Source organism: Erpetoichthys calabaricus, chromosome 4 (genome assembly GCF_900747795.2).
Source record: "Erpetoichthys calabaricus chromosome 4, fErpCal1.3, whole genome shotgun sequence".
NCBI lineage: Eukaryota > Metazoa > Chordata > Cladistia > Polypteriformes > Polypteridae > Erpetoichthys > Erpetoichthys calabaricus.
The window spans coordinates 313,544,847-313,558,277 of record NC_041397.2 but is presented as its reverse complement, the minus strand read 5'-3'; the positions used below and the strand labels follow the sequence as shown (position 1 = coordinate 313,558,277).

Here is a 13,431-nt window from a genome sequence, read left to right as displayed (position 1 = left end):
CAAATCAGAGAAAGTGTCACCAAACATTTTCCAACTTCTTCAGTCGGCAAGATGGGCTGTGCTTCTGCAACAATGTGGCCGGTCTATTCGAGGCTATAGGTATCACCTGTAACCCGAGTGAATGGCGCCTATTCATAGACAGTTCATCCCAGAGCCTCAAAGCCGTGCTGCTTCACAACGGAAGCAACTACCCGACTCTCCCTATGGCTCACACTGTGCATCTCAAAGAGGACTACACCAGTGTCAAGATGTTGCCGAGTGCCTTGAAGTATGACGACTATGGATGGGAGGTCATCGGAGACTTCAAAATTATGTCATTCTTGATGGGCCTTCAAGACGGTTTCACGAAATTTCTTTGTTTCCTTTGCCTCTGGGACAGCCGTGACACTAAGGCGCACTATCACAGAAAGGACTGGCCACAGCGGACCGAGTTCTCTGTGGGGAAGAGCAACGTCAAGTGGGAGCCGCTGATAGAACCTCAGAAGGTGCTGATGCCACCACTGCACATCAAGTTAGGCCTCATCAAGCAATTTGTCACGGCTCTTGACAAGGAGTCAGCAGCTTTCAAGTACCTCCAAGATCTCTTTCCAAAGCTGTCCGAGGCAAAGATCAAGGCTGGTATCTTCGTCGGACCACAGATCAAGAAGATCATAGACTGTGATGAATTTGCCAAGCTGCTGAACAGGATGGAGAAAACGGCTTAGAACAGTTTCGTTGCAGTGGTTCACAGCTTCCTGGGTAATCACAAGGCTGAAAACTATGTGCAGTTGGTTTGGACTCTCATAAAGAATTACGCCAAAATGGGATGCGGAATGTCTCTCAAAGTCCATATCCTTGACGCTCATCTTGACAAATTCAAGGAGAACATGGGAACTTACTCAGAGGAGCAAGGCGAGCGCTTTCATCAGGATATACTGGACTTTGAACGTCGTTACCAAGGACAGTATAACGAAAACATGATGGGGGACTACATTTGAGGGCTTCTTCGAGAAAGTGATTTGCAGTACAGTCGCAAATCTAGAACACCTACTCATTTCTGAACCTTTTTGAGTGGTTTTGACTGTCTTTGTCTATTTACCATGCAAGTGTTGTTCTTTATCAGACCGCATGAACGAAAAGATAAAAATTCCCTTGTTTTGTCACTATAAATACGAAATTTTCTGGGCTGTGGTCATAAAATCAAAGTTTGTGCTGAATGTAGTCGTTTTTCCATAGGCTTTAGACATAAGCAGTTGAAATATAACACTTGGAAACCAGGAACAAAAATTGTGTTACATAGTGACAACATGAACTTTACATTAAATATTGTTCAACATTTACACCCCCAAGAAAAAAAATCCTAGTGAGTTTCACATTTCATAATTGTAAAATCACAGGCAAGACTAATTTTAGGGGCAATTTCACAGTGCCAGATGACATGCTTGACAAAAACCAACAGCATTTGACCAGAAGAACTGTAAAGCACATCTTAAATATGTTGAATAATTAAGGTGTTTTCCAAATTTACAGGATACTAAGAAATTAATTCATGCATTTATTTCTAGGATGATTGACTACCACAGTGTGGTGTTCACTATCTGCTCAAAGCGTTCTTTATAAAGCCTTCAGCTAATTCAAAATAATGCTACAAAAATTATTACAAGAACAAGCAAAGACGAACGAATAACTCGACTTCTTAAGTTCTTACGCCAGCTCCCCTTTAAGTTTAAGGCTTATCTGCACTTATTGCTGCTTAGAAACCAGAGCATACATTAAGGTCTGCTAATGATTCCAAGGATTAATAAATTAACAGTGGGAGGTTGAGCTTTTAGTTACAGGTCCACAAAACTTTGGAATGGTCTGCCTGCTACTATAAGGTTCAGCCCGAGGGCCCAATTCAAGGATGACAAAGGTATTTGTGCTACACACAGTTGTCAAATGTGATATCAGATACTGGAGATGGCCAGTGTGATCAAACAGTCATATCCTCACTACTTCTTGCCAGCACCATATTGTCTTTTCTGTTTAATTGCATTAATTTAGATCATGTGGAATAAGGAAATGACTTCTACATCAACAATAAACTTCTGTTTGTCACCAGGAAAGAAGGAGATCCTTGTATTTTACGAGAACCGGAAACCTTCAATGTGTGGAGGATGGCTGGGGCCCTTGATTGGCTGGGACGCCTGTATAATGGATGGGCCAGGGGAGAGAATGTCTTCAGTGCTTTATCTCTCCCGGGAAGATAGACAGCAGCCCCCCTGGGTTGCTACAGCACCACGGATTTCTGCAGGGTGTGCTGCAAGCTGGAGCTTCCTACAACTTGTTGGGTTTTGTGGGTGCCGCAAAGCCTGCACAGCCCTACTACATGGGGCTGCTGTCACACCCGTAAGTGATGCCTGAAGAAGATCACCAGACACTTGGAGAACTTCCAGGTATCCTATAAAAGAAGCCAGCCACCACTTCTCGGAGAGCCAGAGTCGGGTGGGAGAAGATGAAGCTTGCCAGGAGGAGTGGAGGTGAAGAAAAAGAAAGAAGAGAAGTGTGCTTTTGGCTGTGTTTGTGACTGTCCTGTACCGGTAGGAAATGGGGGAAGGCGTTTCCCCACAGGAATAACAAAGAAAAATAAAACTCTGTGTTTGCGCTTGTGCAACACGTCTATCTGTGTCGGGTTTGGGTGGCAGGAGCGCTTTCTGCAGGCCACAAAGTTAAGACAGATGTTCTTCCTAAAATCATAGCTGTTGAAAGTCATCCATCACTTCACCAAATCAATAGTCAACCATCTTAATATCTTCTTACATCAGTGGAATTAGTTTAAGAATTTCTTTGCCATGTGTAATACTTTATAGGCAGGTTTAGTGTTAAATTAATTTTGGATTTTAAATACATTGTTCATCCCAAGGGGAAATTATCCTTTCACGTGATGTATGGGGAGTCAGAGGGCAGGATCAGCCATTGTACAAAACCCCCGGAGCAATTTTCAGGTTAAGGGCCTCGCTCAAAGGCCCAGTGGAGTAGGATACCTTTTGGCATGGTGAATCTTTTGGGGTTACTGTTATGAGGATGTGTTTCTGTTAGAATATCTCTGGAAAATCTTTCTGTAATTATGCATTACCAGTAGATAGATAGATAGAAAGGGCAGATAACGTCCACTGAATCCATTTGACTTGAGAATTCCTAGTTTTCATCCTCTTTCTCTGTATGTTTATCATTCGTTTGCTCAGAGGTTGATGTGCTTGCTGCTTTCTGAACAGCTCTTCCATTCTCCACCCTAGTGGCCCGCTTCTCCACTTCTTCCTTCGGCATCTTTTCACGTTTAAACTGATTAAGTCAGTGTTTGTGTTGCAATTACTTAGTACATTTTTTCTTAATTTTTCACTTAAGCTGGCACTTAAGTCTTCAATCTGACTCAAGAATGATTAAAGATACAAAGAGGTAGAGGAAGTGACGGTGAAGGTGGGAGGGAATGAGAACGGTGCCTGTAAGCATGCGCCGCACAGTCGCCCTGCTGCGCGCTGATGAGAGTTGATTCTAGAATAAAATAAAAAGAGGAGTAACCTTGGAGGTCAAGTAGTATATGTGTATCAAATTTCAGGTCAATAGTTTAAACGGTTTGCGAGCGACAGGTGATTTAAAATCCTGGACAGACAAACGGACAGCAATGGCAGCGTATCATATAAGATGATAATAAAGCAGATCCCTGATATGCCTTCTCAGAGTAAAACTGAGTTTTATGATGTGCAATGTGTAGTTCTGCTTCCCCTCTCTTTGTATTTCTCAGGAGCAAATGGAAATGGTGTTAACTTTTTGAAGATTTTATTGCTACACACGGTCCAAGTTCAATCAGTTTCAATCTCGACTTAAAAAATCGGGAGTGGGCTCCCCTCAACTTTCTCGTATACTCAGATATGGGGATGGATATTTGAGGAATAAACCCCAAAACAATAATAGCAGATAAAGCAGATTTATTTTATATTATGTACATTAAAGAACCCATCCATCCATCCATTTTCTATCCCGCTGAATCCAAACACAGGGGTCTGCTGGAGCCAATCCCAGCCAACACAGGGCACAAGGCAGGAACCAATCCCGGGCAGGGTGCCAACCCACCGCAGGACAAACACACCAAGCACACAAATGGGCCAATTTAGAATTGCCAATCCATCTAACCTGCATGTCTTTGGACTGTGGGAGGAAATCGGAGTGCCCGGAGGAAACTCACGCAGACACGGGGAGAACATGCAAACTCCACGCAGGGAGGACCCGGGAAGTGAACCCAGGTCCCCAGGTCTCCCAACTGCGAGGCAGCAGCGCTACCCACTGCGCCATCGTGCTGCCCACAACAAATCAAATAAAATTAATAATATATTGAACAATTATTATAAATGTAAAGTTGAATAAATCAGACTCTGCAGCTGCATGAATAAAAAAAAAAAAAATCATGTATGTGTTCAGGTAAAGTACCACTTAGCAGAAATAGCCCAAAAATTGATAGAAATCTACATTTTGTACCTAATACTTGTATGAAAAATTTGGTTGACCTAAGTGAAGGCGTACTCACGTAATCAAGTTTACACACACACACAGACACAGATATAATTCCAAAAATGGTATTTTCAGAATCAGGGAGGTCTAAAACGTTGACATTCATCCAAATTTGAAATGGAATTTTTAGAGGACTCCAATACTTCGTATATGAGAAAGAAAAAAGGACAAGTTTGGAGGTATGTGGGGAAGATAAGTATTTCTTATTTCCAGAATGCACATTTGTGCATTTCTAGCATTCCTTGGTCCACCATTTTTATAAATTTATTCAGTTATGTTGTGTGCTATTACTAAACTATCAATGATTGTACTGGTTATCTTCTAGATATCATTGTAATTTAGTGCTGAAAAGGTAAAGGGGACACACACTGGAACTCAGCCTCTAAGGTTCGCAGTTTTAATGTTCCTGTTTGGTATTTTCTTAATAATTAGGCAATTAATTAAACATAATACATGTTAAGTTGCCTATACTCCCAGTTTTTATTCTAAAAACACATGCAAAGGAATGGCGCATATCCTCTGAGATTGCATATGAAATATTATTTATGTATCATGCATTAAGAGAGCTACTTAGCCCGAGGTGTTATTTTAACACCTACGCTAGTTAAACAGTGGCTAACCTCTGAGGTTATTACTAGCCATAGGCATATTGATTTCTAGAGGTGTATAATTTAATGCCTGCGGTGGGTTGGCACCCTGCCCGGGATTGGTTCTTGCCTTGCGCACTGTGTTGGCTGGGATTGGCTCCAGCAGACCCCTGTGACCCTGTGTTCAGATTCAGCAGGTTGGAAAATGGATGGCTGGATGGATAATTTAATGCTTTGGTAAACAATAATAAATCAGATTAACTCCTGTGCCTTCAATACCATCCAGCCATCCCTGTTAAGGGGTAAACTGAGAGATATGCAGGCAGATGAGCCTGTGGTGTCCTGATAATTGATGATCTGTCAGACAGACCATCCTCTGTGAGGCTCAAGAACTGTGTGAGCAACATTGGAGCACCACGAAGGAACAGAACAGACCGGTCTGCTTTTTTCTTCACTCCGCACACCTCAGACTACAAATATAACAGCAGGTCAGGTCACTTGTAGAAAGTCTCAGATGATTCTGCATATATTGGGGGTATCGATAAGAGGGACGAGACAGAGGAGCGGAGTCGGGGAGAGAACTTAGTTTCTTGGTGCAAAAAGAGTTATCTACATCTTAACATCAGCAAAAACAAGGAACTGCTAATTGACTTTCATCACAACAAAGAGCCTCTATGTCTGGTAACTATTCAGCACAATTGGATTTAGAGCTGTAACACTTCTGTAGGTACTTGGGTGTCTACATTAATGACAGGTGGGACTTCACTCTTAACACAGACGAACTATAGGAGAAAGGACAGAGCAGACTCTTCTTCCTTAGGAGACTGCATTCCTTTAATGTGGGAAGTGACATCCTTCACAATATCTAAGACTCTGCAATAGCCACAGCGGTGTGCTGGGCAGTTAATGGCACTTCAAGAGAGGCACAGCAAAGATAACAAGCTAATTAAAAGGGCAGACTCAGTTACAGGATGCATTCTGGACTCCCAAGAGGTCACAGAGGAGGAGAAAATGAAGACAAAACTGGGCGCCATTATAAACAATGCTGAACATCCTCTCTCTGACACACCAACACTGAGGGCTTTCAGCCAATGAATCATTCAGCAGAAGTACATCAAGAAACACGACATGGGCTCCAGTTAGAGAGAAAACAATAACTGAGAGACACGTCTCATATTTCAGGGTGCACCTCCCAGCATGCATGACAGCACATGTGTGTTTGTTATTTAAATGTAGTTATTTCCTTAAGTAGTTATAATAATTGCAACAGCTGTTTCTAATATACTGAATCAGTCATGAAGTGTGCATTGATGACCAGAGGTGGGTTCATTTGTGTTTGACTTACTTTGAATTGTTTGTTACACGGTAAGACGTAAAATTGTTTAAAGTGTACTGTTTAGTGTTATTTATATGCAGCAATATTCTTTCAATAATACTTTGTTACTTCATTAATGTACTTTACTAAAAGTTTGTTGATACTGTTTATTGATAAACTTTATTGATTTGGATTTCATACTGCTGATAAGCTAGTACCTAATTCGAGTAATTCAGACATCTAGTGGACTTCTGTGTAATTTACTAATAAGTTTTATGCATCTTTTTATTTTTTTTAAATTGTAGACTACACACCTGCACTTATTCAAATACAGGTACATATACTCAAATAAATCAGTAATAATATCATACTGAACTGCTGTGTGGAATTCTCTGCATAATTCACCAGTGTCCTGACCGACACTATGGAGTGAACACTACAAGTCCTGAACACATCCCAGATACAGTCCTCTTTAGATAGATAGATAGATAGATAGATAGATAGACTATCTATTATTATATGGTGCCTTTCACATCTATCTATTAAATAGTGCCTTTCACATCTATTATATAGTGCCTTTCACATCTACTTATCTATTATATAATGCCTTTCACATCTATCTATTATTATATAGTGCCTTTCATATCTATCTATTATATAGTGCCTTTCATATCTATCTGTCACTATATAGTGCCTTTCATATCTATCTATCTATTATTATTGTATAGTGCCTTTCATATCTATCTATTATTATATAGTGCCTTTCACATTTATCTATCTATCTATTATATAGTACCTTTCATATCTATCTATTATTGTATAGTGCCTTTCATATCTATCTATCTATCTATCTATCTATTATATGGTGCCTTTCACATCTATCTATTATATAGCACATTTCACATGTATCTATCTATTATTATATAGTGCCCTTCATATCTATCTATTATATAGTGCCTTTCATATCTATCTATGTATCTATCTATTATATGGTGCCTTTCACATCTATCTATCTATCTATCTATTATATACTGCCTTTCACATCTATCTATTATTATATAGATAGATAGATGTGAAAGGCACTATCTATCTATCTATTATTATTGTATAGTGCCTTTCACATCTATCTATATATCTATCTATTATATAGTGCCTTTCACATATATCTATCTATTATTATATAGTGCCTTTCACATCTACTTATCTATTATTATATAGTACATTTCACATCTATCTACTATATAATGCCTTTCACATCTATCTATCTATTATATAGTGCCTTTTCACATCTACTTATCTATCATTATATAGTGCCTTTCACATCTATCTATCTAAAATATTACAGTAATTTATAACTAATTTCTATCATAAGGATAAAACTGGTTTTTTAGACTAAATTCAATAAATTGGAGTCATGGTCCACACTTCTAACCCGTCACTGGTCAGGATTCAAAAGTCTCCTAATTTAACATCTGTCTAAACTTATGAAGAGGTAAAACAACACCTACATAATTATTGCTGTAATGGTTTTGACTTTGTCAGGCAGGGATGAGTTCTTCTCTGGGTCTGCAGTATGATTTGCATCCGATATTCAGGTGAGCAGCTTCAATGCCAGATGCACAGGAGTCAAATAAAAGGGACAAGCATGCCACAGTTACACGATCACAAACTAGTGTGGCTGAAGTGAGAGGTCCTTTAAAATGAGCAATGAACTAGAGAAAAAAATCCACTTTCGAACACCACACAGTACAGCTATATTTGCAGTCATAGTGATAATTAAGGTGGACGTAAGGAATAAAAGAATGAAAGAAAAGCACTCAAGTGTTTTAGACTGAGTTTTTATGTACAAGGGTCTTATTTTTTATGTTTCCAGGCTATTATATTCTAATAGCTTGTGTACAGCTTTAAACCGATGGCTTGCTGCCCTGCTGCTTCAGTGTGTAAGTTGCTACCCAAACCTGAAAATGACTGTGTATCAATAAATTACACCCAATATAAAAAAAACTGTTGTCAGATTCTAGAGAGTAAAGAGAGTAGAAGGAATTAAAAGAGGAAAAATGTACATGCTCCTTATGAAGACAATGGTGTACCTCTTCACATTGAATAAAGCACTTCAAACATGGCCTGACAGATGCAGAGAGCATGGAATGGCCATAAACCTCACCCACTAAATGGGGTCAATTCTACTTAAACATAAAATGCAAGAATAAAGAGAGAACAGGTGTCAGGGAGCATGAGCCTCAGTTAGATGCACTGTCTAATTACCCTTACAATTGTATTTGTTGTAGATTTTAGCCAATTTTAGGATTCCAGCTTGCTTTAGAGTTAGCCGCAAGAAAAACTATTCCAGCTGCTAACACACATCAGCCTACGACTTCACTTTGCTCCCACACTCCAAAGACAAACTGTCAGGCCAGCTTGAAATCTATGCTATACCTCTGGGAAGGCTTTAGCTTCCTGCTTTAGCACCCACTGCAGAAAGGGCAGTGAACTACCCACATCTGGTAAGAAAACACAAGGTGAAACAGATGCCATTAAAGTCACTTTCAATAATATGTGTGATAATACTCACAAGAAATGCAAGGCAGAAAAATGCTGAATGTCAACAGAGGCCAAAATCCTGAAATAAAAAAAGAAAAACAAGAGCAGCCCGTGAATGGAAATGTTCAGTTTAGAGTAAATGGTGTGAGTGCAGTTCTCAGGTCAATATAATGTGAATTGAAACCAGTAACAGCTGAAATGCAGCACTGATGTAAGAACTGTGACCAGTAGGGGGTGTTGCAGTTACCCAAACCCCAGATGAAGCCACACAGACACAAGTTCCCGGTGCAAATGCAAGGTTTATTAAGCAAATACCTTACAAAAGCTTCATTCTGATAGTGGCTCAAGCACAATACATCTTTCTTTCTTTCTTTCTCTCTCTTTCTTTCCACACCGAACTCAAACTCACCTGGATGAGGTTGAGCGGCTTCTTTTATCATGGATCCAGAAGTACTTCCAGTGCTAGGGCATAGCCCATTTAAGTATTTCTGGATCAAATGAAAGCCCCCCTGGCAGTCCACATGGAATCCAACAGTGCTGCCCCATGCAACTACAGGTCCCAGCATGTCCTGTGGACATTCTAGTCTACAGATGTTGCCCTCTAGCATATCAGGAGAGCCACTGTTCAGAATAGATTGTCCTCCCATTAAGAAACCCAAACCTGCAGGAATGCCAGCCTTCCCACTTCCATATTAGCATATGGTACTTGTCTCCCGGCAGAGGCAAGACGATTCCTGCCTTTCTTTTCTTCCTTCTAAAGGGTAAGGAACCTCGTCTCATCCTGGCTGGAATGCCAACCTACATGCACCATCCATAAAAGCACAAATGTCCTTTTGAATAAGATTTGTCTATTCCTCCATGTAAACATTGCTCAAGTTGGGCCAGTTAAGTTGGCAGTGGGAAACCATTTTTAGGTTTCGCCACAGATATTTGATGGGGTTAGCAGGAGGACAGGGTCGCTCAAGGATGTCCATTTTCTTCTTGTTCAGCCCTTGTTACGCTTTCTGGCTGAGGGCAGTAAGCTTTTCTTCATCGACTCACTTTATGGTTTAAAATTCATATTCTCAGCAGCCCTGACCAGACTGCCAATCTCATAACACAATGCTGATGGTGTCACCTGGCTAATTTACCCCACACATACTGCTGCCAAGTGTTCAAAAGTTCCACTTTGTTATGTATCGACATGTGCTTATGCGTTTTATTATTACTTTGAACATTTTTTATATCTGTATGTATCTCTGTGATGTTTGTAATTATGTACTGTCCTTTAAACGTTTCTAATATTTGGTGTGTTTTGTGCCACCCTGACATCACCAATCCCAAGCCCTTCCTTTGGCTATTTAGTGTAAGCCGAGATCAGGAGATCATTGAGTTTATAAGGAGTTTTGTAAGTATTGCTATTTTTCTTTGGATTTTTCTAGTCCTGCTGACTTCTTTAAGTATTATTTTTTTCTGGGTAGTGTTTTGGGACTTGTTTTCTGTAGGAATGCCTTTTACACAACACCTTTTTGCCCTTTTTTTTGGACCTTTGAGAATTTTTACCTAACTTTCCATTTTTGTCAAAGAAATCTTTTATTTGCAAAGATTCTTTGTTTGCCCTTGAGGGTTTATGGTCATCCCTCCTCTTGTGGGGATTTTTCACTATATTTTGAGGCTTTTTTTAGTTATTTTGCCAGCTCTGTTTGCAGCCTGCCAGGTCATAGTTTTGAGTAGGCTGGACTGGGTGAGCCTCTTCTGGGTTAGGGCTAGTGAAGGTCCTAACCTGTTGAGTGGCAGTACTTTGGAGGCCTGACATCCAGTCTCAGAATCCTAAAACCTCAAGACTTTCTGCCATGGGATCTTCCAAATGACATTCTGCAAATTCTTTCCTCTCAAAGACATGACGATGGTCCTTTCTTGGTTCAATGCCTTGGGTATTACTGAGATGGGCACATCCTCTGCAGAAGAGTCGCTGACTTGAGTGACCATTGACATAGAGAGTGGCCTCTCTAACCAGAGCCATTCTTGAAGACAGTCTGACCTGGCAGTATGTCTGAAGTTTTCCCCTTCAGTAACATGAATCGCGCTGAGCTTCGGGTTTCTGTTCAGGGTCTTTGAGGTGATTTGTCCCCTTATTCAGGTCTCTGTTTCTCTACGATTCTAACTCTGACTTGTTTTCATGGATATTTTGACCTTGTTTTTTGGTCTGGATCATTGTGACGTGGTGCATGTGTGTGTGTGTGTGTAGGATTGATAAATGACTTGACAAACAAATGACCACCAAGTAAATGGAGAATTCAGTCAGGTGAGCAAATGAGGCCATGAGATGGACAAAGGGGAGGGAGACTTTGAAAATCTCAAACTTCAAATTCGATCTTTTTAGCAAATTGTTGAAAGGCTTACAATTTGTTTCTTCTGGTGTGGCAGGATGGACACAGTTAAGTAGATCAGTTAAATAAATTATTGGTTTAGAATCTAAGAAAATAAAATTTGAAGGTAGTTTTGGGGGCTTTTTCAAGTCACGGTGCATACATTATGGAATGTATGGAGACAGGGTGGCCAGACAACAGACAGAATGAGACATTAACTTGAAAATGAAGAACATGCATGTTACCTCTGCATAGGTATTGCTTGATTGCTGTTTGCTTCCAAGTCAAGGCCATCTGTAGAAAAAAATGAAAGAAATTCTTTCACTGAATTATTCATGCTAAAAACTGAAATGAATCAGACTACAGTATGTATTTCACCCCTGAGATTTTGTCACTTCCAATAAAATGTTAAGAAGCCAGAAATGTAGCTTATGGCATGTTCAGAACAACCCTACACACTGACGCCAACACACTGAATGCTGGGCCTTGCAATCATCTACATTAAATCACAGTGTTGTGCTCAACCTTGTCCTCGATCTGAGTTGGATCATTTTATCAGCAGATGTGTTCGGCATTACCAGGGTTCATCTCCGCTATTCCTTGTCCTGCCATTGTCAGCTCTCATCTGCAGTTCTGCATCTCTCTCTTTCACCATCTTACTTTGTGAAATGTCGAAAGACTGCAAGGATTTCAAAAGGCAGCTACACAGTTGCAACATGTCAGATGCCCAGTTATTTAGAACATTCCACTAATATACAAAACTGGGAACACCCACAGCCCACAATCCCCCCCCCCACCCCACCCCACCCCAAAAACTGATCCATTACAGTCCAGTATCTGTCAGGACACTTACGAGGGGTGTATTCATGTTATAAATCTGAACTCGTCACCGGACAACATGGCTTATCATGCCACACGTGAAGTTTGAGGTTACTTCAATGAAGCACTTAGAAAGAGAGGATGGTAAACACATCTCCATTTGAGTTTTTCAAGATATGGACTGATCAGAGGCTTCAATCCCTTAGTTAATTCCTTCCAAAAGGAAGAAAAGAAGCCAAAGGAAATCCAAGAGAGGTCGAATGCTGTGTATGGTGATGATGTACTTTCGAAATTAGAGGAAGGTTGGGGCCAAGCAGTTTAAATGGGGTCGAGAGTGGGTTGAAGATGACCTCCACTGTAGTGTCCCCTGGATTTTCACAAGAAATACAGTAATCCCTCCTCCATCGCGGGGGTTGCGTTCCAGAGCCACCCGCGAAATAAGAAAATCCGCGAAGTAGAAACCATATGTTCATGTGGTTATTTTTATATATTTTAAGCCCTTATAAAATCTCCCACACTATTATAAACATTTCACGCACAATTATACAGCATAAACCCTTTGTATTCTCTTAGATATTAGGTAAGATTCGTTGAAATGATGTATGTAAACACAGTAAAACCTAAATATTATTTTACAGATATCGAGCGTCTCCGATATCACATATGTTACAGCCATTACGACAGACAGGCCACCATCAATAAATACGTACAATGCAAGAAAAATTGTATACAATAAAATGTGTGTACAGTGACACTAAACTATGTACATGTAATAAGTACTGTACGTAAATAATTAATTATGGTTACTCACCAACAATGACACAACGACTTGTCCGATAACGATGAGTTTAATTTTACTGCACTACAAAGGATAGCGTTACAGCTCTTCTAAAGGAGCCTCTTCACGCGACTGTTTAGCACCGCCGTTGTTCTTCTTCAATCCAAATCCCTAAAGCAGATTCCATCCAGACTACTGCCTTACAACGTCCACTTGCAACTCATTTTGCGCCCTGGTTAAAAGACACTGCGGCCGTAGATCTTATATGCTTTTCCTCCTTTTTAAATAAAAAGAATCGTGGACTCATTTATGCTGTAATGGTGTCCTGCCGCGGTGTAGCTGTTTCCTTCCTTCAACATATCCAAAACTTTTACCTTTTCTGCAATCATGAATGAGTGAGATTAGTACTTCCTGGTTAATGCAGCACTCCGTCGCTGAGCCAATCAGCAGCACACAGGAACTTAACCGCATGCTCTGATTGGGTAGCTTCTCAGCCATCCACCAATAGAGTCCCTTGTT

At 40.3% G+C, this 13,431-nt stretch overlaps 1 protein-coding gene across 1 annotated transcript in view; it reads right to left on the bottom strand.

Annotated features, from left to right (window-relative positions):
* The window catches only part of LOC114669698 (uncharacterized), a 59,257-nt gene that overhangs the window by 40,791 nt on the left and 5,035 nt on the right, over positions 1-13,431 (bottom strand). Inside the window, exons 2-3 of the mRNA XM_028825884.2 lie at positions 11,561-11,609; positions 8,999-9,046 (exon numbers count right to left, since the gene is read on the bottom strand). Coding sequence (XP_028681717.2) covers positions 8,999-9,046; positions 11,561-11,609 — 97 coding nt within the window. The remainder of the gene's footprint in view (positions 1-8,998; positions 9,047-11,560; positions 11,610-13,431) is intronic.